This window comes from Monosiga brevicollis, genomic scaffold, assembly GCF_000002865.3.
Source record: "Monosiga brevicollis MX1 MONBRscaffold_7 genomic scaffold, whole genome shotgun sequence".
In the NCBI taxonomy this organism is placed as follows: Eukaryota; class Choanoflagellata; order Craspedida; family Salpingoecidae; genus Monosiga; species Monosiga brevicollis.
In genome coordinates, this window is record NW_001865044.1 from 429,454 (window position 1) to 455,464 (window position 26,011).

At 55.8% G+C, this 26,011-nt stretch overlaps 10 protein-coding genes across 10 annotated transcripts; 4 read left to right on the top strand and 6 right to left on the bottom strand.

The window, feature by feature from the left end:
• Positions 1–142: 142 nt before the first annotated feature.
• Positions 143–1,431, bottom strand: MONBRDRAFT_36667 (uncharacterized protein; the record flags this gene model as incomplete). Its single annotated transcript, XM_001744973.1, has 2 exons — positions 143–1,244; positions 1,334–1,431. The coding sequence occupies 2 exons, from the start codon at positions 1,429–1,431 to the stop codon at positions 143–145; spliced, it is 1,200 nt and encodes a 399-aa protein (XP_001745025.1).
• Positions 1,432–2,124: 693 nt separating this feature from the next.
• On the top strand, positions 2,125–5,612 carry MONBRDRAFT_31996 (uncharacterized protein; the record flags this gene model as incomplete). The annotated part of the gene is made up of 12 exons (XM_001744803.1): positions 2,125–2,172; positions 2,324–2,398; positions 2,477–2,622; positions 2,751–2,883; positions 2,924–3,005; positions 3,184–3,296; positions 3,376–3,441; positions 3,514–3,617; positions 3,736–3,791; positions 3,914–4,117; positions 4,207–4,315; positions 4,568–5,612. The coding sequence occupies 12 exons, from the start codon at positions 2,125–2,127 to the stop codon at positions 5,610–5,612; spliced, it is 2,181 nt and encodes a 726-aa protein (XP_001744855.1).
• A 924-nt stretch (positions 5,613–6,536) lies between these two features.
• MONBRDRAFT_7367 (uncharacterized protein) lies at positions 6,537–8,582 on the bottom strand (the record flags this gene model as incomplete). The annotated part of the gene is made up of 4 exons (XM_001744974.1): positions 6,537–6,980; positions 7,089–7,130; positions 7,897–8,103; positions 8,217–8,582. 4 exons carry the CDS (start codon positions 8,580–8,582, stop codon positions 6,537–6,539), a joined length of 1,059 nt encoding a protein of 352 aa, XP_001745026.1.
• Positions 8,583–9,105: 523 nt separating this feature from the next.
• Positions 9,106–10,678, top strand: MONBRDRAFT_24540 (uncharacterized protein; the record flags this gene model as incomplete). Its single annotated transcript, XM_001744804.1, has 7 exons — positions 9,106–9,241; positions 9,370–9,529; positions 9,700–9,749; positions 9,827–9,937; positions 10,076–10,170; positions 10,403–10,460; positions 10,569–10,678. 7 exons carry the CDS (start codon positions 9,106–9,108, stop codon positions 10,676–10,678), a joined length of 720 nt encoding a protein of 239 aa, XP_001744856.1.
• Positions 10,679–11,208: 530 nt separating this feature from the next.
• Positions 11,209–12,482, bottom strand: MONBRDRAFT_36670 (uncharacterized protein; the record flags this gene model as incomplete). The annotated part of the gene is made up of 1 exon (XM_001744975.1): positions 11,209–12,482. The coding sequence occupies one exon, from the start codon at positions 12,480–12,482 to the stop codon at positions 11,280–11,282; it is 1,203 nt and encodes a 400-aa protein (XP_001745027.1). The 3' UTR covers positions 11,209–11,279.
• A 485-nt stretch (positions 12,483–12,967) lies between these two features.
• Positions 12,968–14,269, bottom strand: MONBRDRAFT_7370 (uncharacterized protein; the record flags this gene model as incomplete). Its single annotated transcript, XM_001744976.1, has 1 exon — positions 12,968–14,269. One exon carries the CDS (start codon positions 14,267–14,269, stop codon positions 12,968–12,970), a length of 1,302 nt encoding a protein of 433 aa, XP_001745028.1.
• A 506-nt stretch (positions 14,270–14,775) lies between these two features.
• On the bottom strand, positions 14,776–15,806 carry MONBRDRAFT_1599 (uncharacterized protein; the record flags this gene model as incomplete). Its single annotated transcript, XM_001744977.2, has 2 exons — positions 14,776–15,566; positions 15,674–15,806. Coding segments are annotated over 2 exons (924 nt in total), but the record flags the coding sequence as incomplete, so codon positions are not given.
• A 1,826-nt stretch (positions 15,807–17,632) lies between these two features.
• Positions 17,633–18,725, bottom strand: MONBRDRAFT_24542 (uncharacterized protein; the record flags this gene model as incomplete). Its single annotated transcript, XM_001744978.1, has 3 exons — positions 17,633–18,186; positions 18,305–18,383; positions 18,690–18,725. 3 exons carry the CDS (start codon positions 18,723–18,725, stop codon positions 17,633–17,635), a joined length of 669 nt encoding a protein of 222 aa, XP_001745030.1.
• A 318-nt stretch (positions 18,726–19,043) lies between these two features.
• MONBRDRAFT_7372 (uncharacterized protein) lies at positions 19,044–20,680 on the top strand (the record flags this gene model as incomplete). Its single annotated transcript, XM_001744805.1, has 2 exons — positions 19,044–19,331; positions 20,168–20,680. 2 exons carry the CDS (start codon positions 19,044–19,046, stop codon positions 20,678–20,680), a joined length of 801 nt encoding a protein of 266 aa, XP_001744857.1.
• A 777-nt stretch (positions 20,681–21,457) lies between these two features.
• On the top strand, positions 21,458–25,732 carry PI3K-CA_alpha (PI3K-CA alpha; the record flags this gene model as incomplete). The annotated part of the gene is made up of 10 exons (XM_001744806.1): positions 21,458–21,610; positions 21,758–21,877; positions 21,997–22,289; positions 22,400–23,243; positions 23,372–23,545; positions 23,650–24,529; positions 24,662–24,907; positions 25,015–25,100; positions 25,200–25,296; positions 25,563–25,732. Exons 1-10 carry the CDS (start codon positions 21,470–21,472, stop codon positions 25,730–25,732), a joined length of 3,051 nt encoding a protein of 1,016 aa, XP_001744858.1. The 5' UTR covers positions 21,458–21,469.
• Positions 25,733–26,011: the final 279 nt, after the last annotated feature.

A 26,011-nucleotide genomic window follows, 5' to 3' on the forward strand; every position in this document is an offset into this window, starting at 1 on the left:
TCTGCTCCCACAGTGTGTTTTGCATCCATATCCGTTTTTATGTCGTTGAGACAGACAGAACATGGGCCCGGCAAAGATGAAAGGAAACACAAAAGAAGAAACAACCCCGAGGGGGAAAAAGTGTTGAAATGCTAGCCCTGTGTCAATCATGAGTTTGAATTGGAGTTGGTTGACAAGCCAAACAGAGCGCGTTGGCCGGTCCCGGACACAGCCCGTAGGCCTCACATCGAGTGCAACGACCACCACGGCAAAGCGCACGAGATGATTCAAAGCGCGTTACCCACGCGTGGTGGGCCGCGGTAGAGCCCAACTCGGTCGTGAGACGCACCAAATAACGGGCTACCGTAGATTGCGCCGGCCAGCCAGGAGGCATAAAAGTGGCACCAAGGTCCCATGCCTGGGACAGCAGCTGTACAGCCGTCGCACGTTCCGAAGGCGTACCCCGTGCTAAAATCTGTCCTAGTCGAAGTGCCAGTTGGTAACGGACACACTGTGCGCCCGGCGACGCTGGACCCTCAGCTGCCTTGGCGTGCAGGGCACTGAGCAAGCGCACCTGGAGCTCTGCTGGTGCTTCGAGCGCTCGCCCGAGTTGCTCGAGCGAGACCCCATTCGCGTGAGCAGCAACCTCGAGCTTTGGCTTAGATCCCGGCAGGGATTGCTCCGAATCAAGCGCCGCTTCTTCTGTGCAGCGAATACAGGTACAGGCAAACCCATATCCGGTGCGCAGCGCCTCCTGGCGCACAGGCCAAGGGTCACCCAGCTCGACATAGCTGATAGTGATAGGCTCGCCCCGGGCGATATCAGACACACTGCGTATGATCATAGTGCCACCCTCTGGGGGCAGATCGGCACCCGACTCGCGCGGCTTCATGGGGGCAGACGCGTCCAAATAATGTGTGGCGTTGGGACGACAGCTGTGGTTGATGGCCGCCGCCTGGGGCCAAAGACCAAGCACGTCAAACCCGGGTTGTCGTTCATGATCTGTGAGAAAACAGTTGTACATGCAAATGGCTACCAGGCGTTGAAGCTCGCCCGAGGATTGCACGGGAGGCTGCGCCTTGAGCTTGGCGCGCATGTAACGTAGCGACAACTCGAGGTCGGCCTGATGCAGCGTGCGGATGGGGTCCGAGGCGTTGAACTCGTGTTGGCGCGGCTGGAGTTGGCGCCATGCCTGGTCCGCTAGTTCTGGTGCCGCCTGTAGCAGTCGGATGGCCACATCGGCATTGGCGCAGATGGGAACTTTGCTGCATTGTGAAACACGCGCGTACCAGCGTATGAATGAACTCGTCTTGAGCACCAAAAAGCACGCATGTCGCCGACGCATCCGACTTACTCATCATAATAGCCCGTTGGCCGCGCGAGGCACCCAGCACTCGGCTCACGCAGGATCAGAGTGCCTGCAGGTATATCCCGGCGCGCAAACAACCCCATTCCTCCATACGCATCAGCGCGACGCTCTGCCCAAGCCCCGACGGGCTGACCTGGACCCGCCATCACATGCGCGACAAGAAAATTCACACAACTTGACGTTGTTGTCACACAAAATCCGACTCATTCAAAACGTTGCCATATATATGCTAAACCTCACTCCAACCTCACAAGCGATGATTCGTTGGTTCAGTGGTAGAATTGCCGCCTGCCACGCGGTAGACCCGGGTTCGATTCCCGGACGAATCACATTAATATTTTTGTATTTTACTTTTTTGTGTGTACATTGTCAGATATTTGACGTCAGAGCGGGCTGTTTCCAAGGGTGATGTACTTGGCGTATGTGTATTGCGAGTTTGTGTTGATATGGTGCAGCGGCTTGCGATGGTTGATGCAGTCGAATGGAGCTTTAATGCGGGTGTTGTTAATGAGCTGCTTGCTTTTTTTTTTTGGCTTGGTCGGTGCAGCTCGACCACGACTTGACCGGCGATGATGGGGGGGGGGCCTGTGCCGTGCTAGGGCACGCTGCTCCTCTGAGTCCCTTTTTTTTTTCTTGACAAGTTGTGGAACTCTCATGGTCTGACTGGATGGGTGGTCTTTGCAGGGGCAGGAAGCTGCTGCAGTGGAGAGGATAGCCCACACATACACACGCAGCCGACGCACACAAACACGACACGACACGCGTCATCGTCCATCATGCCCGTGGTCATCAAGGACTTCAATTGGACACAAACCGACGACGAGGTGAGGCGACGAGAGCAAGGGGGGCTGGCCAGGCCACCGAGCCGGCGAGTGGCACAGGAGTGACCGGTGCACACCACCCTGAGGGGAAGGCGGAGGGGGCACAAGCGTGGGTGAGGGAACTCACCTCGCCAAAATCTCAACCCACAATCAGGTTCATCTGGAAGTGCCGCTCAAGGGCGTCCACCCGAAAAAGGCCGATGTTTACACCAACGACGTCTTCGTCAAGGTTTGGCCACCAACGCAGGCGGCGCTTGTCATCTTCCCCTTTGCATTGGACAGACTCACTCTTGAACATGGGTGCTAGGTCAATGCTCCCCCCTTTCTTTTTGAGGTCGACCTCTTTGCCGCCATTGATGATGGGGCGAGCAAGGCCGTAATTGGCAATGGCGTTGCAGTCTTCACCCTTGTGAAGCGCGAGCCCGCCACTTGGCCCACCTTGCACCTTCCCGCGTACGTTGCTCAATCCCGAGCACATCTGCCCGCGGCCCAAGGGTGGCGCAATACGCCCCCTCTCTCCCTTCTCTTTGCCCCTGCACCACTCATCGACACCACCCGCTCCTGTGAACACGCTTTTGTAGTGAACGAGCGGAGCTGCTTCAAAGGCGCGCCAAGGCTCAGGCTCGCGCCGAGGCACAAATGACAGCTGCTGCGGAAACACGTGCCCTTGAACAACATGAAAAGGAACGCGCAGCTGTGCGACGCCAGATGGAGGTGTGATCCACCCCCCTGTCCGCCACAACCCACGTTGGAGATCCCGCCTCAACCGTCTAAAGCAACCACCTGCATTCATCGCGAAACAATATCTGAACCGACTCGCTATGATCCTGGATGCCGTACGAGCCTAGATTGAAGAAGCGGAACGCAATGCCATCGAGACAGAAAAACAGCGACAGCGCGATGAAGGCACGCTTAGCTGCCCCTGGTACCTCGCTTGTTGGCTAAACCAGTTGTTGCCGCCTGACCTCGTAGCCCTGACCTTGCCCTTCTCTGATTTACACGTACAATGAGCAGCGGATGCACAGGCCCGGGCGATAACCCAGAACGACGCGGCGCAGCGTCATGGTCTGAGTGGCGCCACGGCCAGTGCAAATCGCCCACCCGTGCGAACTGCGGGCACCATCAAGGTACAGCCGGCATGTCGATCAACGCTCCACCCCGCCTCAAGCTCACGGCCTCGGGCGCATCGTTTTTGCCGACGAGCAGTTTACCTTTTCCAAGCGCGAGTTTACGACACCGCAGCGCGAATCGTACCGGCAGCAGGAAGAAGAGGTAACAAGCGCCAACGGCTGTGTTTCCACACTCGCCCCAGCTCATGTCGCTTGTTCGCGGCCTGAACCCCAGTGGCTCGAAAAACAAGCTGCGGCCCGCAAGGCCGTGGAGGCGGCCAAGGCCAGCAAGCCCGGTGATGTGGAGCATGATCCGCTGTGGTACCGAGACAAGGGCCGGTACGTTTCGAATCTTGTCTGGTCCTGCCTGGGCGACCAATTGGGCCGACCGTTGTCGCAGGGGCAACTCAACTTCCTTGCGACCCGTGAACAATTGGCCTGCGGCCATGCCCGACAGTCAATTTTTCCAGAATGAGGATTATCAAAGCGCCATCAATGCCTACACCGCTGGCTGTACGTCTCTGCGTGAACCGGGCTGACCCTGATCTGACCTTGGCGACACACCTCAAATCCGTCAGCTCCTCAGCCCCTCTCTCACAATTTGGGGATGCGTGTGGGGCATGGGTCCTCTGCAGTGACGCTGGACCCGAGCAACGCAAGCCTCTACTCACTGCGAGCCGCTGCTCATCTCAAGTGCACCGATCCGCAAGCCGGTGCCATTGATGCGGGCAAGGCCTTATCGCTTCTGCAGCCGCCCTGTCCTAGCAATGCCAAAGATCGTCTCCGCGCCCATCTTCGCCGAGCTGTTGCTTTGGAAATGATTGAGGACCTTGATGCCGGTACGCTCGCCCGTTCATGGACCCGTCGACTGCTCCTGAGCCAAACTCTTTCGACCTCACCCCCTGGTGTGTTTCTCGGTGCGCACCAGCCCTGCATGACTACCGTCAAGCCGTTGCCATTGCCCCACACGATGCGGATCTTCAAGCAGAATGTGCTCGCGTTCAGCAGCAACTAGAGGCCTTGCGACTGTCTCAGCAGTAAAGTTGCACAAATACAGCTGTTTAATCGACTCAGATACAACCTTTGCTTTCCCCGCATCACCAGCACCACTCAGAGTGCCACACTTGAATCACCACAGAAAGCGCGCGTGCATACGCTTTGGACAATAACCGAGAGCCAGAGTCGAAAGGCAAGAGGCGGGGGATTCTTATGGGAAGTTGCCCTGTACATGTATTTTCTTTTGACTTTTTCTTTTTTTTTTTTTTTTTTTTTTTTTTTCACGTTTCAAGGAGTTGCAGTGCCATGTGGCTGTGGGTGCTGGAGTTGGCAGTGGTGGGCTGGAATAGCCTTACTGTGAAGCGCACAGCAACAGAGGACGACAAATCCGCGAGCTGGCATGTGCTTCCTCCAGCGCAGGGGCGGGCCGTGGTGATACTCGTTGATAATGGATCATTGCGTGCCGCGTCATTTCGCAGTCTCATGCGGTCCGCCCACCTGCTGGCTCAGCGGCTCGACCCGCGCGAGGTGGCCACTGTGGTACCAGCTAGCCTGCGCTTCAGTGATCGCATCAAACCCAGCGCACTGAATGGCGCTCGAGGCGAGGTTTTGACCCATGCTGTGCAGCGCGCCCTTGATGCGGGATACCAAACGATTGTCATCACCCCCTTCTTCATTGCACCCAGCGACCAGCTGCGAGGCACCATTCCAACTATGCTCCAGCCCCTCATAAGGTCCCGTGAGGAGCCAGATACCGCGCCACCTCGCGTCGTGGTCGCTCGGGCCCTGGTGGATCCCGAAGACGGCCAGAATGACCAGCGGATCGCCCGCGCCCTGTGCGATAATGTGCTGGCCACTTTGGACGAGCACGACTGGCGTCAGCGGCCCTGCACCGTGGCTGTGGTAGACCATGGCTCCCCTACACCCGCCGTAACCCATGTCCGCAACCTTTTGGGCACGTGGGTTCGCGATCAGCTTCATCAGCACATGGCCCAGGCACCTGCGGTCGTTGCCTGCTCCATGGAACGGCGGCCCGATCCAGAATACGATTTCAATGAGCCCTTGCTTGAGTCGCTACCACAACGGGGTCTACTTCCGCCTGGTCACGCACTCGTGGTAGCATATGCCTTCCTCTCACCGGGTCGACATGCCGGAAAGGGTGGGGATATTGACCAGATCATCAAGGCCATGCTGATGGGGCCAGAAGCTGCCTCTTTGAACTCAGCCCCTGCCGTCTTCAAAACAAATCTCCTGGGACAACACCCCATCGTGATTGACATCTTACGCGATCGCTGCCTTAATATCCTGCACCGCCAAGACTGTTTACTGGAGTTGTAGAGTTCAGGACCTGCAAACCCAATCCTTGACTCTCAACCTTGATGGTGCCATCGATTTTTAAAGAACATCCAGATCTCCAAACGAAATTCCGACCTGACTGAAGGTTCCCAACAACAATCACGCGTTGACCAGGCTGGCTCGCACTTCGATGCACACGGGCACGTCAGGCTCCGCAACTGGAGGATTGGCTGACTTTTGGTCGTCAGCGTCTGTGCCTTTATCTTTGTCCTTCTCCCTCTCTTTCGAAGCCTTGGACGTGCTGCGTGGTGTTGCTCGTACCGGTGCTGGCGACCTAGAAACCATCCATCATCCGGCACTGACGTGAGAACAGCCTCGCGCTCGCGTTCAAGTCACAGCAAGACACAATTGTGCAACAACGACACTCGCTAGACTAACTTTCCGCCTAGCTTGCCCCCTTTGCCTTTGGCCTTGGAAGCTTGTGCTTGCGCTGCAGCCAGGGCGGCGGCTGCTTCATCTTCAGCGGCTGTTGATCAGCCAAACCCATGCAAGCATGAACCAGTGAATGAGCATGAGCATGCACCAAGTCGGGCCATGTGCCGGCCCCATGTCTACAGACGGGGAGCGCCAACAGACCGTAAGCAGCCGCTGTGCGGCCCATCAGAGGCTGCGGCTCGGGATATGCCCGAGGCCCCAAGAGGAGATGCACTGGTCGGTCAGACATGGCCTCAGCCAGTGGTGCAGCCGCATAGCATGCCAGTTCTGGTGCTTGATAATCGCTAGCCAGGCCTTGTCCAAGCTCCCACAAGTCCAGGTGGGCAAGCCCAAGTGTCTCTAATTGAATGGCCTATAACAAAAAGAACAATGGTGGCAAAGTACATCAGCCGTTGAATGATCCAAACAAACTGCCTACAGTCCTGTCCCCAGCTCGTGACGCTACAGACGCCCAAATGCCCAACGGCTCGCTCAACCTCGTACCGCTTGTACCGTTTGGCTTTCATCCTCGGCAGCTGAATAAGTGACGGTGGCTTGCAGAATCCACACGGCTGCACCGTCTTGCAGCCAAGTCTGCAGGCTTTTGAGGGATGATGGTACGAGGGTGTGTTGCACCACCGGGTCTGCTGCGCTGAGAGATGCCCAGGTTTGCAAGCCAGAATGCAATGGCTTGCCTTGTCCAAAGATACCAACGTTCCACTGGCCCAGGGCCTCGTCAAGCGCAGACTGCCGCGCCTCCGCGACGCGCAGCGCCACGGCAGAGGCGGGCTTTGCCTTGCTTTTATCTCGTTTGTCGTTGGGACGGTCAGGCCGACCCGATGGCGGAGCAGGCGTGCCCGGATCGGCCAGACGCGTCCAGTCCTCCGGCACACGTGTCACCAGAAGAAAGTGGCGCGAAGGAGCCATATCGTCCTCCTGAAATGGGCCCGCAATGAAGGGGGAGAGAGGCGAGGTACAGGCTTGAGCATTTGCCGATCATCTGTGTGTGGCTCTGGCACACAGTCATGCACGATACAAGAATACCTGATTCGGATCGGCGTCCAGCGGTGGCAGGCGACGCAGATGCTGCGAGAAATGGAGCAATGAGCCGTGAATGACAAGCAGGAACGGCAGCCAGAACGAAGAGGAGCGTCAACAAAAGAGTCGACGAAGCAATCAGAGGCCAGCCAAGGTGCATCAAAAATTAAGGCCGACGAGGTTTCATGCTAACCTGTATTTTGCAGAGGTGAAGCGATACGCGCGGGGGGTCGGACACGTCGACAATGGGGTTTGTGGCGCGCCAAGTAATGTCCTTGCGAGTCAGTGGTATGTCATCAATTGTGCGAGTAGCGGGGCCCGTGTGCGCCAAGAGCCAGGGACGGTAACTGTGGACATTCGTTCAGACGGGATCCAGCAATCACAGCCGAGAGCCTGTGAGTCACCGTTTGTCCACTGCTTCATCGTTTTAAACAAGCCATGCGTACTTGGAGTGAAGGGCCAGGCTTGTGCCCAAAGCTTGAAAGTTGGAGAGAGCCGATAGTTCACTCAAAACCTGTCGAGCCCCGCACACCCCTCTTACACATGTGAGCTAAGCACACGTGGGGACTGGCAGGGTGGACTTTGAGCACGAGGGGACAGCGAGCAGGGCACAACGCACCGCTTGGAGTTCTGCCCAGTCACTGATGTCCGTGTATGAGAGATCCAGCGACCATAGATTTTGTGCAAAAGGCGCGGTGCTAAGCGGGTGCGTCGTGGAAATCTTCAAGCGATTCAAAGTTGTGAGACACGATTAATCGACGAGAAAAGACCTGCAGATCTTGCGCCCACAACAAGACGGGAAAAAAACACGCACCGGGTTGGCGGCAAGACCTAGGTGTCGCAGGTTCGGGGGGCCGTTGTGTGCCAAGCCGGCGACACTGTCAATCTTGTTGGCACCCAGGTGCAGGATTTGCAGATTGGATGGAAGTTGATCACCAGCCACGGTTGTGATGCGGTTGCCTGTCAGATCTAGCTGTTCAAGTGCAACGAGCTCGGCCACGGACGAAGGCACGGCGTTGAGCTTGGGAGAAGAAGATGGGTGCGCACAGGCAGGTGCAAGATAAGTGGGGTGAGCGATGGCGTGATAATCGAGTCGGGGTGGGGGTCGGGGTCGGGGTCGGGACCGAGACTTACTCCCGTCTCCGCAAGACAGAGATGACGGAGCATGGCAAAGACGTCGAGACGAGTCAACGGCTGATTCTGGCAGGCTGCCACAATACTTGATGTCTGGTCAGAAATGCTACTGAGGCCATCCTGTTCATCCCCGGGAAGGGCTGACAAGACATCTGTCGTGACGCTTTGGGCTTCCGCATCGTCGTCCACCCCAGCACCTGCACCCATGCGCCTTGACTTGCGCAGCTCGCGCTGTGTCTTATCTAGACGTGCTGCGATGCGGCGGTGACGTCGGTTGGCCTCTTCTTGCGTGGCACAGCTCAAGGGATCGCCGGCGAGTCGCAATGTCCGCAGCCATCGTTCAACTGGATCCATGTCCTCTGCCATGCCAGCGGTGAAGACCGTGCACACGCAGACGAATCGTGCTCGAGTCAGGGCAGAAAGCCCAGACTCTGGCTCCTCCCGCCACGCCACAGGTTGTATACCCTCTTGCTGTTTTTCAAGACAGACCCGTCCCCCTACAGACCGGGCAGCACCCAGTGGAACAGGCAACCGCCGCAAGCGATCTCGCACATCGACACACGCACACACACACACACACTCGCGCTCTCTCGCTCGCTCTCTCTCTCTCTCAGACACACGAAAAGCGTTTGGTCGTCAGGGCCCTGTATGGAAGTCTGATAAATATCACGCTATCGCATCCGACTTCATTCGAGGCTAAATGCTGACATCTGACATCGTGCGTGTGTGCTGTGTGTGTGTGTGTGTGTGTGCTGAAGCAGTTTGAGAGGCGCCGCGTGACGAGAGAGCGACGGCGGCGGGGAGGAGATAGCGTGTCTGGTGCTTGTGGTGCTGGTGGTGCTTGTGGTGCTTGTGGTGCTTGTGGGATTGTGGACCTGACCTTGTCAAGATGGGGCGTGTGGCGCGATACAAGCGCATCAAGGCGATCGACCCGTTTGCCAAGAAGGTGACGCAGCCGCGCAAGAAGGGTGGTCTTTTGCCCGGTCAAGCCCCGAGCAAGCATAAAAAACGCAACAAGTCCCATGGTTGGTCGAGTGCCCCCGCCCGCATGCATTGGGTCGAGTGCAGAGGCCTGAGTATTCGGCAGCTTTTTGTTAGACTCTTGTTCTCAGGTTGCCCGATCCTGATTGCCTTGCTTTGCTTGTCCATGCAGGCAGCGACACGTTTACCGTCGATGACGTAATGGACCGAGATGGTGATACAGGCGAGAGTATGGGCAACAAGGCTACAGGTGTTACCAAAAGCATGCATCTCAAGGATGCGCTGCGCCACGTTCAACGCGGCAAACGCGAGCGCCTTGGTGATTTTTACAAGTACGCCCCATCCTTCTTTGTTTCTTCTACACGCACCGTCGTATCGGCAGCCGGCGGCCGCCCTTGTGTCTGTGCTCTCACTTGGCCCTCGAATTCCTCTATCGATTCCATGCCGTTCTTCTGGCTTGCTCCTTTTCGTGGGCGCCTCGGCTCGTTCTGGTTTGACACAGACGCGTCGATGCTGCGGCGAGCGGTGTCATTGCCCAGGGTGCTCGGCAAGGTGAGTTTTGGCCAGCTTGTCCGTATGCCATGCCAACCGCAGCTTCGTGACCTCCGCCCCTGCTCAATGACCTATAGCCACCAAGACTGCGGAGCGTAGCCGTGACCATCTGAAGGAACGCAAACAGAAGCGTCAGCCCAGGAGTGCGGGTGGAATGGCCGACGAGGACGTCGACGATGAATTGCGCTGTGCGTACCCGGTTGCTTGCCTACCCCTTTCATCCTCGTCGACTTTCTTGGTGCTTTGAGCTGGTTGCACTTGCCTCTGCCGCGAATCTTGCTGTGCCGACGTGCTGTCGTTTGATTTGATTTGCTTGGTGTGTCTAGTGTACGGTAAGGAAAAGATTGCCTTTGGGGAGGTAGCCGATGCACCACCCGTGCTGACGGCTGTGCCGCGCAAGGCCAAGAAGCTCGCGCCCAAGGTTGGTCTCGTTGCTTGCTCTTGGCGCCGGCCGGCGCCGGCGCGTGCCGTGGTCCAGCTGCAGATAACGCCTCGTTCTTTCTTTTCGTTCGGCTTTCCTTGGCTGTTCTGTTGTGGTGGTTGATATTTTGACTGGTCGCCTATTTGGAGGGTGCTGCCTTGAATGGGTTAAAAAGTGCGCACTATCCCGGTATGATGTGCGCAGCTGATGCTTGTTTTTTTGCGGTGCATAGGCGCAGCGACAGACTGCGTCGTTGTTGCTAGCACAGAAGACGACAGACCAGCGCAAAGGTTTGTGGTTGCGCATCAGTCTCCGTCGTCTGCGATCGTTGTGACTCTTGTTGCGCAGCGTGTGTCCGGTCTGTTTGCTAATTGTGGCTGCGCCGTGGTGCCATGCAGCTTCCAAGGTCGCGCCTGTGCGACAGCAAGCCCTTGATCAAGAGCGAGAGCGTGCAATCAAGGCGTATCGCATGCTGAAGCGAAATCGCGACACTCACGCTTTCGGCTGAGCCAACTGCGCCTGTGTCTTTGTGTGTGTGTGTGTGCGCGCGCGCGCGCGTGCGTCTATGGTAGGGTGTTCTTTGGCTGTGTTGGCCCTCGTGCAATTGAAATATAGGATCAATAATGCCTCTTTCCTCTTCGTTCGCATACTTGAGGGGCCCTTGAACCAGCTGAAGCAGCGTCGCGGAAAATGGCTTCTTCCTTTTCTTCTCATTACTTCTCTTGATTATTTTTTGAATTTGAACAGTGTCTCGAGACACACTCGCATGTTGCTAGTATTCTGTTTCTGAGTGAGTGGGGCATGGCTCGGGTCTGACCTCAAATCAAGACAAATCTCATGTACATGAGTAGATTTGTCTCAGCCTCGCAAACTCACATGTCAGTCACAAATCGCCAAGATTCAAACATAGCAAAGCGGCTTCTGTGCGAGCGGGTCTCTGAAATATGATCCAGCTTGACGACGTTGCCGCTCTCGCGATTGTGGAGATAAGGCACTCTCTCTCAAAGATTAAGAGCACAGCAGTTCGTCTTTGTATGTCGTCTATTCGTAGAATAGATTTGTCTCAGCCTCACAAACTCAGTCACAAATCACCAGTCACATTTACAAATCTATTCGTCGTCGCGCCGATAACGATTGACTTGCGCATTCAGCGTGTCAAGCGCAGTCCGTACCACAAAGACGTCATCACTGTACCCTACAAAAGGAATGGAATCAGGGATCACATCCCAAGGCGAAACCACATAAACGAGAGCTGCTGACGCCAGCAGAGCTTGAGCCTTCGAAACGCCAGCGTTTGGATCTCGAATCAGCCGATACAAGGCTTTGCAATCACGAAGCAGCGATTTGATACCACTTTTCAATGCCACTCCAAGGCTGGCGGTGATGCCACGCTCTTGCTGGGCGAGCTGGCTCTCTATGATTTCTTGAGCTCGCTCCTGAGCGCGTGCAATTGCAAGATGGTACTTGTCGAGAGTGTGTGCCTCGAGCACCCCGCCGTCGTTAAAGCCGTAATCACGAGTCATGCGCGCAATCGCTTCGAACCCGCAAAGACGCCCGGCTCCATCTGCAAGCACCTGTCCGACCTTTTTCAGCATGGTTGCTTTGTGTGTCGCGGCGTCAGCTGCTTGAAAAGCCCGCCAACAGAAAGTGCCGACCATCCCTACCGTTGACATCGTTCGCAATCGATCGCAAAACGTGCCGAGATCAACAGGGTTTCCGGCATGCGCGTACTTGGAGAGGGGCGGTAAGAAGGGCACGGGGTCCGTTTGATTCTCCAAACGAAGGTGAAGACACATTTGGGAGTTGAGGTACGTTGCAAATCTCTTGTCGCCAACCTTCGGAGCCCCAAACGTCAAAATCCATTTCTTCTGTTGGAACTCGTGGGCAAAGTACGCTGCTGCGAGGTTGGCCAGAGCACCGCCTTTCGAGTGACCGCAGAACACGACTGGATGTCCGAAATATGGCTGAAGGTCTCTGGACAGACGATCTTTTGCACTCTGAAAACTTTGCCAAAAACCAGAGTGCACTCTGCCATGCTCGTCGTTTTGCTGGTCGATGAAGACGTTCGCAACCCAGTTTGACAGCGCATCTGATCCTTTGAAGGCAACGTACACGACGCCTTCGTTGAGAGCAATTATGTAGTGACAGTAGCGTTGTGGATCTTGCTCATCATCGTTGAGCGCCACGATCTTGAAGTTGTTCAAACCCAACAACTGTGTCCGGCTATAACACTGCTGAGAAAGGGTAGCGGCGATTGCAGTGAATTGCAGCAGCTCGAACGGCTGTAAGTTGACAGCTTCGGGTAGTGGCATGGTGATTGTCAAGTGAGACCGCGCTCTCAGCCTCACAGCCACATCGAGAACGGAAGCACCACAAGCCCGCCCCCAGCCCGGAGCAGCGTCGCTACGCTCTGCTTGCAATGTGCAATTGTGCTTTTTTTTTCACATATCAGTTCGTGTAAGCTCCTCCAAGTTCAGAGTCGGTCAAAACATCAGTTTTCTGTGTCACAGACGTGTTCATGCATAAAGCCAAAGACGTCAAGGTGTGTAAACCTGGGCACACACACTCAAGTGCATGTCGGGTTTGACGAGTCCGTCGCGAATGCGAAAGAAAGAACGAAAGTAAGAGGGATTGCCGAAGGGAAGGAGGCAGGACCCAGCGGCTAGGAACCACCTGACAGGCTTCACAGCGTGTAACTCGTGGATGAGGGGGTTTTTTTAACATGTAAAAAAAAAAAAAAAAGAAGAAAAAAGTCGGGAATATTCAGCGTAAATTACGGGGAAATTAAATTGCCGATTTAGCTCGAGCCGGTGTGGTCATAATTGATGGCGGGTGCACCATAAGGCTGTGCTTTCTGGGCAGCAGCATCGCGCAGGATCTGGGCTGAGAGGCGGAGAAAGTGCTCGGCACCTGCCGCGTCGCCCTGCTGCTTGAGCGCCAGCCCCGCTGCTTGAGCGGCGGCAAAGTGGTGCTTCTGCTCTGCCAGCTCCACGAGAACCTGCAGTGCCAACTGATGCTCCACCTGCACCTGGCACATGGTAGCAGCAACCTCATAGCGTTGGTGGTCGTCGCCCACGGCAGCTGCGAGTGCCTCGATCAGCAAAGACGACAGTCGCTCGGCATCTGGGGGTGTCTGATTAGCGGCACTCTCCTGGATCAAGGCGACCGCGTATGGGAAGCTGACACCGGGCACCTCATTGTCACGAGCAAGCTGATAGTACTGCTGTGCCAGCGGCAAATCTGGCGCACTGAGTCCCAGGCCTTTGTGAGTCATCATGGCCATTTGCAAGTAAGCCTCGCCCACACCACGCTGGGCGGCCACGCTGAATAGCTTCAGGGCGCGATCATAGTCCTGGTCCATGGCCTCGCCCGTCAGGCGCATGATACCTAGCTGAAAGCTGGCCAGGCCGTGACCAAGACGGGCCAGTTCGCCGTAGAGCATCACAGCTGTTTGGATACCATCAGGCGTGGCCCAGTGGTGCAAAATGTTGGCGGTGGCATAGAGGGCCGAGGTTTGTGCAGCCAAGAGCTCGGCGCTCACTTGAGTCTTGGGATAGTCCAGAAAGCCACCAACCGTGCACATGAGGGCCCCCCCCAAAGCCAATTGTGGCACTGTCTGGGTGCCATGTGGTGCATACTCTGCATCCTGAGCCAAAGGCGTGGATCCAGCCCCTTCGACATCAGCCAGCACCGCCTTGGCTGCTTCGAATAGTTCCATCTGTTGGGGCTCAGCCATGTCCTCCGAAGCCCCTAGGGCCGTTAAAACCTTATCCGCCGTACCCTCACAGTCAGACTTTTCGTAGAAAGCCCGCATCGCGTCAGCAAGCAGCGCAGGGTCTTGCAAACGGTTCGGCAGGGCTCGGTGCATGTGCGTCTGCACAAACATCTCAACATCTCGGAGAGCTAGAGAGTTGATCTGCCCTCCCGCGGAGGCCTGGCGCTCGTAATCAACCCGCGCAGTCGCCAAAGCAGGGGACGTGTGCACGCCACGTCGTTTCAACAAGGATGCGCAAGGGGAGATGGGTGCGACCGTCCGCCCCCGGTGCCAAAGTTCGCGGGACGTGGGCTGGAGCCAAGTGCGAGTGCTTGCGAGCGTCATGGTCCAAGCCCTCATCCTAGCGATCTACACACGGCTTCACCCTACCCTGTCGTTTGCGCCGAGACAATATCCGACACATACACACTCACATGCACGCACACCACAGGGCTCTGCCTCTACGGCGCCACTGTCGCAAAGTGCCCGTCCGTTCTTGCACAGAGACGAAATGAGAGAGAGAGAGAGAGAGAGAGAGAGAGAGAGAGAGAGAGAGAGAGAGAGAGAGAGAGAGAGAGAGAGAGAAAAAAAAAAAAAAAGAGAGAGAAGAGACAAAAGACTTTTTTTTTGCAACAAGGAAAATCAAAAGTGAAGGTCATGGAATAGCATGCTGGGTCTACTCAGAGTTGTACAAGATCATAGCGTGCAGTGAGATTGATGATGTCAGTGGTCGCGGTGTACAACGACCGATACGACGAGAAGTGCTACAGATGTTTCAGACAAAGGGCTGCTTTTACATGTCACAAGGGTCAATTATCGGTGCCTGTTGGACCGGGTGCTGGGAAGTTATGTTAAAGCTCTTGATAAAAGTGGTCGATGCCCTGCCCGATCTCCCAAAGAGCCAGCCCAGTGCCCAGGTCACGTGCCAGATGCACGCGCTCAGCAATACTGCGGGTGGTTGGGAAATACAAGCTGCTAGGTCCTTGGACCGTGGTAAACTGCATGGTGTGCTCGCGTGCACGAGAGTTCCAGGTGGTCCGAATGTTCGGGCCCTGTGCGCGCAAAATATCCAAGTACTGATGACCGACGATGGCACTACCGCCTTGCGGGCCGTAGATGTTGCCATAGAAGTTGAGACCCACACAAAGCTTGGGTGCAGCGGTCGCGGTGGGTCGGAGATCCTGCACGCACTTGCGCACCCAGTCGTAGGGGGCGTTGGGACCCGCCGTAGTGGGTTGGCTGAAATCGTACGTGTTCATGCTGAAAAGGTCCACGTCAGCCTCCAAAGCGGCCAGCTCGGCCGGCCCAAAAGACTCGACAAAGGGCGGCACGACCAGACCCAGTGTCAGATTCTTGTGGTGGAGGCGCTTGCCCAAGTTGCGCACGGTCGTGGTCATGAGGGGTCGCACCTCTGGTGTCATCTGGATGCGTGACCACAACTCGAGAACAATGCCGTCAAGGCCGAACTTTTGGGTGACGCGCGAGACCTCTTGTACAAAAGCACGCTGCTCAATCTTCTCGGTCAAGAGAGCACCCAGTGACTCTGGAGTCAGCTCTTCCACAATCACACGGGGCACAATCTTCACATGGGGAGCTGCCTTGCGCATGCTCTCGAGCCAGGCCGAACGCACGTCCTGCTCGCCTGTCAAAGCATGATGGGTCCAGGTGAGGAGTGCCCCAAGGTGAGTCATGCTTGTGAGCACAGTATAGACATCAGTCGACGACCACAGGCGAGGGCACAGAACGAACCGCGAATCTGGTAGTTCTCAGGGCCTTGGCGAACAATTTGGAACCAAACGGGGGCAATGTGGGTAAACTTGGATGCAAAGCGCTCGGCTACGGCATAGCCTCCCTGGTTCCAAGGGGTGAGGTAGGCCAACACGGGGCGAGGATGCGTGACGGCCTTGGTTTGGGCCTCACTTTGCGAAACCTGATCATGGTGTTTCAGGATGTGAGCCACTAGCTCGTTATCAGCCGGGCCCGTCGTGGCGCGGGCGGGTGCAAAGAAGGCAAAATAGGTTGCTACGGCCACAAAGGCTGCCAGTCCAGCCAGCACAAAGACAGTGGCGTTGGCATCCTCGCGCCGGTACGCTGGCACTGCTGCTCTTGACCTGGCGGCGGACTCTGGAGGTGCCCGCTTTGAGCCCTTGTTGTGCTTGGCCATGCTCGAAGATACGTAGCAAGTAACCGGATCCCCAGACCCAGCTCGCTGCACAGGTACGACAAGGCACGGCAAGGCCACTGCTGCGTCCAGCGCCCCCGCGTCGCGATTGCTCCGAATGAGTCTCCTCGACCGCCAGCGCCGATCTCTGAACAGACGCTTGAAGAGAAGATGTAGTTGTTAATGAGGAAAATGCTGTTATCATCACGATTCGAAAGCAACTTAACGTCGATACTAACGAGGAAGATGCAGATAGAAATTCATGAGAGAACAAACCACCAGGAATTATTAAAGTGGGACATATGTCACGCTTTCGCTTCGCATGCGTGTGAAAAGGAGAGAGAGAGAGAGAGAGAGAGAGTTTTCATCTTTTTTTTTTTCTCTCTCTCTCTCCTTCGCCTGCCGACGAGCATCCAGGCACAGCTGGAGGGGAGTATAGTGGGGACTGCCGACTGCAGACATGTTGCAAGTCTTGACTGGATTTGTGCGCGGTGCACAGCGCACCGTCAACATGACCTCGAAGCGTGGCAACGTCAACTTTTACAAGGGTATGTTGCCACAAATGCTCCTGTCGTCGCCACGGAGGAGACCGATGTGCCTGGTGGCTTTGCGCCTTGTATGTGGGCTGGTTGCCTTTTTGAGCTGCAACTGATGGCACCGATGTTTGCTGAACATGTTATGCTAGGCCGTGGTGCACGTTCGACTGGTTTCCGTACTCGCAAGGGCGGCTTTGTCTCCGACCCCTACAAGGAGGTGGCTTTTGTCGTGCCGGACTTGACGGCCTGTGAGGTATGAGACAGCCTTTGCTCGTGGTGTCGCCTGTGTCACCTGTTGGCGCTTTCACCATAATGCCACGGAGCTGATTCGTGAAGCCTATCATCTCACACCTGGTCTTGCCGGTCGCCTTTAGCTGAAGCCGTATGTCAGCTTTCGGGCCGCCAAGTGCACCAGCGTACCGGCGACGGCCGATGATCTCCTGACCGCCACTCACTGAGCGCTGTGCGCTCGTCTGGTGCTTCAGTTCTTGGAATTAGCTTGCCTGACTCATTGGTGTTGGCTTCCTTCTTATTCATGTTTTTCCTGTGCTCTGTTGCTCTTCTATTCTTGATGGTTGAAAAATCCAACACAACCAGAACCTATTCTGTACCTGCGTCTGCTGTCATTCCTCCGGGGGCCCCCATGCATCTCGTGTGTTTGCACCAGACGTTCTCACAACCTGCTGCAGAGTTGCGGATGGTTCGTGTCCGGATGGTCACATCCGCCCCTTGATTGAGACACTCTGAGTGGTGGGTCAGTCAGCCGACATGACTGTGCCGAGCAAGTGACAAAGCACCGCATGTTTCATTCCAAGTGCCTGACAAGTTTCTTGGGCCACGTGTGCCAGTGCCACATGTGCCAGTGTCTTGATAGCAGGTGTGGGCGCATATGTGTTCATTCTGCTCAGCCCACGGCTACGAGTGCAGTCGGCTTCAAAACCATCAATTCCTGGGTCCCGGATCAGTCCCGGATCAATCCCGAATCAATCCCGTCTTTCATCCCATTTTGAACTACAAGTTTGTGAGGTTTAGGCAAAGCGTGCGCACCTCGCCCGTGGAAAACCAGGTGCGGAGGTGGTCAGGAACATCCTCCAACACCAGGATGGCCTGGAATAACGTGAGCAGGAACGAGCTGTGCGTCACCAAGGCCACGCGCGGGCTTGGGTCAGCGGCCAAGGTACGCAGCGTGGCTGTGCACCGTGCAGCCAGTGCCACCTTGGGCTCGCGCTCAGTCTTCCAGAGCTCGTCGGCTTCGGGCAAATCGGGTTCCAGCTGCAGGTCTGGGAATTGCTGGTGGATGGCCGTGCGAGTGCGTCGTTGGTCACAATGGTGCATTCCGCTTTGTTCGCGCGCTGATTCAATGGCCATGAAACGAACGTTGGGCACGGCTTCAAACCCCAGCAGTGCCGTCTGAATGGCCCGTTGGAGGGTGGAGCAGTATACATGCTCTACGCCCAGCGTGGCGGCAGTACCCGTATTGGCGCGGGCCTGATCCTCGCCCAGCGACGTCAAAGCCGGGTCAACAATGTCAGGGTTAATGTAGGGGCAATCAGGCGCTGGCATATCTGCAGCGGTGACGACACACGTTGTTGAGCACACAATCGCAAGTCCACCTCGCACAGCAGCGCACCATCTTCGAGCGTGCGTCATGCTTCTAGCGAGGCAATTACATGGCATACGAACCGTTGAGACAGGTGCAGCCATGGCCCATCTTTGTGGCGGCCAAGTTGTGGTAGCCCTCTCCGTGGCGTACAAAGGACACCTGAGACCGGGGCCATCAGGAGTAAACATGAGCGAGAAGCATGGTGCGAAAGAGTGAGGAGAGGGGGAAAGGGAGGGCACGGGTTCATGTCTCCACAAAGCAACGAGCGCATCAAGTCACCTACGTATTTGAGCTGCGTGCCCGGGGTTGCCTCCCATTGCTTCCAGAGAGCAGACCCCGGCGCCGTGGCCGGAATCCGCGGCTGACCGTGCTCAAGCTGGGCCAGTTCCTGAGCGAGTCAGCAACCGTGTTGAGTGCTATTGCCCTCGATTGATTGCACGAATGCGCCCGCTTGACAAGACCAACCTCCATATGCGCCCGCACTTCTGCCTCCACACCCATCTTGCACCGGTGCCCTGTGAGAATCAACCTCAACCGCCTGCTCAGTCAGAAAACAGGCGTTCCAGCCCGCCGATCCGTCAAGATGACCTCCAGTAGACGGCGCCAATAAATGTTTGAAGAAGAAGAAGCAGACGCACAGCGAACGTGTCAAAGCAACTTATAGTTGGTATGTAAGGAGAAAATGCAGATTATAATGTAATTGAAAAGCAAGTTTATGAAGGAGATTATGATGCAAATGCAGTGTGTATGCTGACAATTCATATCAGGTACAAGAGTACGTTTTTTATTTTATTGAAAAAAGTGTCAATCGTGGTGGTGATGCAGGAGGCGGCGGTGGAGGCGGCGGAGGGTCGGGTGGGGCGCGTTGGGTCAGGGGTGGCATCGTCATGGCTGGGGGCTGACGTGGCAGATTTGGTCGTGGAGGTGGAGGCTGTGCGGGACTCATGGACCGTTCTGGCGGCTGGCAATGCCAACGTCGTGTTTCGCTCCTCGGCACCGTCTTGTGCTGCCATGGTCCTTCGCGTTCCTCGTGCTGTTCATGTCAAGCCCATCGCACGTCAAGACCAAGCTGCCGCCTGGCTGCCTGCCGAGCTGGCCTGTCCTCAGGTTAGAAGCGGGAAGCGGGTCCTCTTCGGCTCGCGCGCTGAACCCACGGTGCCGTTTGGACTGTTGCCACCTCTCACAGCACCCTCCACCCGTAGCTGCCCGTCACCATATCCGGATCATTCTTGCAACAGCTCAACGATCTTTGGCAAAGACATCCCATTGGTAACTTGGAGCCTTGACCGTTCCGCGTGTCTCCTGCGACTGCGCTGTAGCTTGCGAGCCCGATGGCCAAGCCTGCACTCAACACGCCTGTTCCCGCTCAGGACAAGTCCGCGGATGGGCCCTGTTGTCAGCGGCAGATGCGGAACCCGAGCAACCTGAGGACGCCACGAAGCGGTGGCCAGCAGCTCTCTTGCCCAATCTAACTTATGGACCGAGTCCCTTGCTGCCCACCAACAAGTGGCAGGTTCGGCCACAGGTCCTTGACAAAGCCTGGCAAACCGGCAGCATCGTGGCCGTAGAGCTCAAGCCCAAGAGCCCTTTGGATATGGTGGATGGCTACAGTGCACGAGGTTGGAAGCATGCAATGGTACTGATTGACTCTTCTTTCTCCGTGCACAAGCTTCACCACTTACGCCTGAACCTGGCTCTGGTCATTAGCCTGTCGATTCTGTCTGAAGCGCCTTGCGAGCGCCAAAGCCCCGAGCTTCAGCAAAGCAGGGTACTGCCCGCGTCTTTTGTTTTCCACACACTTGGTGCGTGCTTGCCCAAGTGTACCAGCTGTGATCTACCCGCTTTGCCATTTGACTGCCATCTGATTCTACAGGCTCACCTGGGCGACTTGCGTCCCTTGTGCTTCTTGGGTCTTCGATTCTGCCATCCCCGACCGGCTACAGCCCTGCCAAGAATTGGCGTTTGAGCGCCTGGTGGCGCAGCCCTCCAACAACTTCCGATGCTGGGTCAATGGTGAGCCTTTGTTGGAGGCTGCTTTGGTACCCTGGTGGGATCGTCACTCGAAACTGCGGACAGCCATTTTGGTAGCCCTGAACGAGTCGGGCGTGCTACCAAGGCTTCTCGAGCTCCAGCGGCTGTCCCAGGAGCTGCCCATGGAGGCATATGAGCGATTGGCCAAATTAGCAACCAGTACTGGCACGGACCAAGACCCCGATACCGCGCTGCAGGCCGCCCTGGCTGCAGAGCCGACCAACCCCGACTGGGTTGCGTTGTACCGTTACTGCCTCGCCGCCACTTTTCGTGACTGCAGCATTTTCATTACGCTAGCCACTTCCATTCCCACCAATGAGGCTGCAAGACCTGAGCAACAGCCGCCCGTTGTCTTGACTTCAGTCAAAGTCGTGGATCTGGATCTCAAGAGGTGCGGACACGCGCGCTATCAAGGACCTGCCTAGCCATTTCAGCCAAACTCACAACGTTCCGCATGGCGATTCTTGTTCTATTGGGGCTGTTGCTATTGTTCGCCTTGTTCAGCTTGAAGAAGGTACCAGCTCACCTAACCCGAGATCAGCGCCTCTCGGCGGCCGAGGCCCGGGTTCAGTTGGATGCTTCCGCGGGCGCGCCAGCAGCGACACCAGCGACCAAATCTTGCTTAGAACGACTTTTGCCAAAACCCGAATCATCATAACCACATTTTTATACACTCAATCATACGAATAATTCCAATCTGACATTTTCCTTCTTCCGCCAAGTTGGCCCCCGTCTCTGGCGCTCAAAGTCCGTTTCCCGCCCCCCTGTTCCCTGTTCCGTCTGCCGTCTGCCGTCTCGTTCTCTTGACTTTGCCAGCACGGCGCACGTCTTTTCCTCGTGCATCGTTGGCGTGGGGGATGGGAATCGCGTTGTCTGGGTCTCGCGGCTTTTGGTGCATTTGTCGCGTGGGAATATCTCAAGCGTGTCGTCCATCAGCTGTCCGGGAGGGGAGTGATGTCGGCAGCAGGACACGCAGGCAGGCAGACAGACAAAGGGACAACGTGTGTGTTGGTGTATGTGTTCTTATCGGATAGAGGTGACTGTGCGGTGGTTGATCTCAAGACTCCTTTTGGGCTGTGCAGCACAACCTGGACAGACACTCATTTTTTATTTATTTTTTTCTTTTCAAATTTTGGCTTGCCGGGCTCTCTGGTGCGCTACAATCGTTGCTGTCGCTTTATCAGGAGGGCGTTGATCGCTGTGGACCAGCCGGCATGGAGTCGGTCATCTGCCTATTGCCCACGGGCATGATCGTGAAGCTGGATGTGGCCATTGGTGGGAGTCAGACATACAACGACATCAAAAACAACGTTTGGCAGGCAGCCAGTGGCTTGCCTTTCTTCCATGAGCTCAAGGTTCGGCCCACTTGACTTCACCCCGCTTGAATCCAAAAAATAACCTTGAAACGTGACCGGCTTGGTCCGTCACTCCCCCTGACACGTGAGCATTTATGCTGCTGACTTGGCCATTTGCCACGGCTCGCTCTTGCTGCCTTTGGGCAGCAACCCCAAAGCTATGGCTTCTCAGCCGTGGGCACAGATGGCGAGATGCTCGAGCTGCACGACGATGACCTCTTTGATCGCACCCGCCTCTACACGCCCTGGCTCAAGGTTTGCTCGCGCGTGGTTTGCTTGGGCGCCATCCAGCCGGCGCTTTGTCTGGCAGTCGAATTGCTTTGGCTAATCCGCCCGCCTCCCTTGCATCCCTTCATGCACGACCACCACAGCTGAGCATACGCAAGGGTAGCAAGGAGGAGCAGCGGTTCAACTTGGATATTTCCCGGCTCATTGGCAAACAGCTGAGCGAATTTGATTTTATCCGGGATCCAGAGGTTGTGGCCTTTCGCCAGAGCATCCTCAGCATTTGCCAGAATGCGCAAAAATTGCGCCAAAGTGAAGGCATCGAGGGTGCTGCCCTGCACCGCTTCCCTCCCAACACAATCTCATCTCCCTTCCCACAGCATTTGAAGGCCAAGCTCAACAAGAAGGAGCAATTCATTCTCATGGTCTATTTCAGCAGTGATCAAGCCTCAAAGTACGTCACTTGGTGGCATTGCGCCCCATGCTTCCCCCCCCCATGCCTGTTGCCCTCACTCGGCCCCTCTTTTTTTGTGTTCTTGCTTGTGATCTGTGCACCCGCACCAGGACGGTGTGTGATATCAATCAGACGCCGGATGAACTGATCAAGGTGATTGTGCGCAAGGGACGCGTGGGTCAGAAACTTGGCTCGGACAACCCGACGGAGTACGTCCTCAAGGTGCACGGCCGCGATGAGTACTTGTTGGGCAAGTTTCGCATGGGCGACTACAAATATGTGCGCCACTGTCTGGCACATGGCTACACCAAAACCGACCTCTCCGACCACAACTGCCGTCTGGTTTTGGAGCGCCGTGACGACATGTACAAGAAGATACCTCAGGCCAATACAGACAAGATGCTCATGAGCAAGTCCGCCCTTCGTCTAGAAGAGCCCACCCCGGCCAACCCAGCGCAGGCCATGACTTGGTTCGGTGCCGAAGCCGACAGCAAGTTTTCTGTTCTGATTCGCAGTGCGCACAACGTCATCACTGGCAAACTTTTTTCCATCGGCATCAAGGCTTGCGTCTTTTTGGGCGACAAGCCCATTTCCGATGAGGAAGCCACTCGTTTCGTGCCTCCCGAGGAGAACATGAGCTGGGCCCAGCCCATCGAGTTTGATTTGGCGATCAAGGACCTCCCCCGTGATGCCCGCCTTTGCATCGCTCTCTTTGGCGTGTGGGCCAACCCGCTTAAGGTCAAAAAGCGCAAAAATTTCCGCAACGAATACGTGTTGGCCTGGACCAACATCTCCATCATGGACTTTCGCGGTTTTTTGCGCCAAGGCGAGTACACCCTGGCTACATGGACCGTCGAGGATGGTGAAAATGCTGCCTTGTTCAACCCCCTCGGCACAACCACCACCAACCCGACTCAGGGCTCCTCGCCCACCCTGACCATCGAATTTACCAAGGTTTGCGCGACCATTTTGCCATCTGAATGCCCCCCCCGCGCGCGCGTGTGTGTTTGTGTGCGTGTGGGCGTCCAAAAAGTATCAACAGAAAACCAGCTTTGGCTAACATGTCTCTTCTGCCCACATAGTTCCAACGTGAGCTTTGCTACCCCACGTCAGACTATACGCAACAACAACGCATTTACGAGGGCACCACACATCCCTTGGAGCCCAATGCTCGCGAACGTTTGGAACGCCTGATCCTTGCTGATCCCCTCTATGCATTCACTCCAGACGACTTTGACCTGCTTCGCCGCTACCGGGTACGACGTGCTTGTCGAGGCCCCGTCTTTTTGCATGCCTGCTAAGCAACTGCGAGCCACTTTCACGTCTCACTTTGTTTTGCACGTACTTGTCCACGTTGCAGGACAACTTCAAAGAAAACCCTGCTGCTCTCTCCAAGTGCTTGCGTGCAGTGGAATGGTCCAACCACGAATATGTTTGGGATGTCGAAGAGATGCTCAGCACATGGGCGGCTGTGCGGCCTGAGGAGGCGCTGGAGCTTCTTGACTCGGGTTTCAGCGATCGTGCTATCCGCTCCCATGCTGTGCAGCGCCTCGAACCCATGGAGGATGATCAGCTCCTGGAATACCTTTTGCAGCTCGTGCAGGTATTAAAGTATGAAACGTATCTGGACAACGACTTGAGTCGATTCCTGCTGAAGCGTGCCCTGCAGTCTCAGCGCGTTGGCCACTTCTTCTTCTGGTTTCTGCGCTCGGAAATTCACAACCCCGAGTGCGGCGTCCGCTTTGGCCTTCTCCTCGAGGCGTACTGCCGAGGTTGCGGATCCCACTTTCCAGACCTACACGCGCAGGTGCAAGTGCTGAACCAAATGGAAGATATTGCTGACACCCTCAAGGACAAAAACATCAAGGACAAGGATAAGAAGCAGTGTGCCATTGAGCTCGTGGAGAAGAGCACCTTTCCCGCCTTCCAGCTGCCGCTGGAGCCCTCTTTGCGCTTGGAGGGCGTCAAGGTCCGCAAGGTCTTTGATTCGGCGCAACGGCCTCTCTGGATCGAGTTTGACAACGCAGATAAGATGGGCAACTCCTTCAACGTGATGTTCAAGAATGGCGACGACTTGCGCCAGGACATGTTGACTCTGCAGCTGATTGCCATCATGGACCGCCTGTGGCAAGAACAAGGTCTCGACCTGCAAATGACCCCTTATGCCTGCCTTTCCACGGGTGACATGGTGGGGCTCCTTGAGATGGTCATGGGTGCCAAAACTCTTTGGCAAATCCAAGGTACGGCCTCACGCTGCAGCCATGCGTGACTTGAAACGCAAGTGTGCTTTGCAAAGTCACAATACGCTCACGCTTCTCTTTTTGATGCTTGTTTTGTTGGGCCTCGGTTGTCCTTTCGTGCGTCATTGATAGGCAAGATCAAGAATGTCATGTTGAACGATGACACCCTGAACAACTTTTTAAAGGCCAGCAATGCTGAGACGCCGGCCTATGACGAGGCGTGCAACAACTTTATGCTCTCTTGCGCTGGCTACTCAGTGGCCACCTACGTGCTTGGTGTGGCTGATCGCCACAATGATAACATTATGCTCAAGGAGACGGGCCAGTTCTTCCATATTGATTTTGGTCACTTTTTGGGCAACTGGAAGTACAAGTTTGGTGCGTGCAAGGCGACCTTGCTCGCACTCGGGCTCTTTGCTGAGGTGTTGACTCAATCCCATGCGCCAACTTCGCTCTGTAATTTACCACCGTTTTGCTTGCCACAGGCATTCAGCGTGAGCGTGTCAAGTTTATCCTTGTTCCAGAGTTCATCCACATCATCACCCGCGGCGAGGGCCAACGCTCCAAGAAGGTATGCGTTGCGTTGCAGCGTTTGACTGGGATCGTGGTGCGCCATCGCGGCGATGTTTCAACAGACTTCATTGACATCATATGCCCGCCGTGATCGTAGTGGGTGGAGTTCAAGGACACATGCAAGCAAGCCTTCCGCATCGTGCGCCAAAATGCCAGTCTGTTCATCAATCTGCTTAACATGATGTTATCAACGGGTACGCTGTGCGGTCAACTTGACGAATTGTAGAACTTTGTCATGTGTGTGTGAGCGTGTGTGTGAGCGTGTGTGTGTGTGTGTGTGTGTGTGTGTGTGTGTGTGTGTGTGTGTGTGGAATGCGGCGCAAGGTCATGGCAATGGTGTTGCTACTGACAAAGGGAGAGGGCTGTGTTGGGATTCTGGTTTGCTCTCAATCTTCGCTCATCTCATTCTTGACTCGACTTGGGGTTTCTTCAATGGCTTGTCTGTCGGGCATCATCACAGGCATTCCTGAGCTCACCACGCACAAGGATGTTTCGTACTTGCGCGAGACTCTGTTCTTGGATGATACCGAGGAACAGGCCGTTGCCAAGTTTGAGGATGAGATTGCGATTGCCATTCGCGATTCAAACACTGTCAAAATCAACTGGGCTTTCCATGGCTACAAGCACTGAGCCACCCATCCATCTTTCCCAACCTTTTCATTTTCGATGGAGGCACAGTTCATTTCTGGTCTGCGATCAGAGTGCTGGGTATTGCGGCGTCCCTTAGCATTGGTTCTTTCCATGGACTTGAGAAACTACTCTTTTTTGCCTTCGGCACCACGCCTTTCCGCATGCGTGTTCTCTTGCGAAGCTAGTTGCCTTCGTGTGTTGTGCATTGTCTGTCGTGTATTTACGTTGCGTTCTTCTTTGCCCTGACCGTGTGGCTTGTTTTCGTTCAAGCGTTGGAAA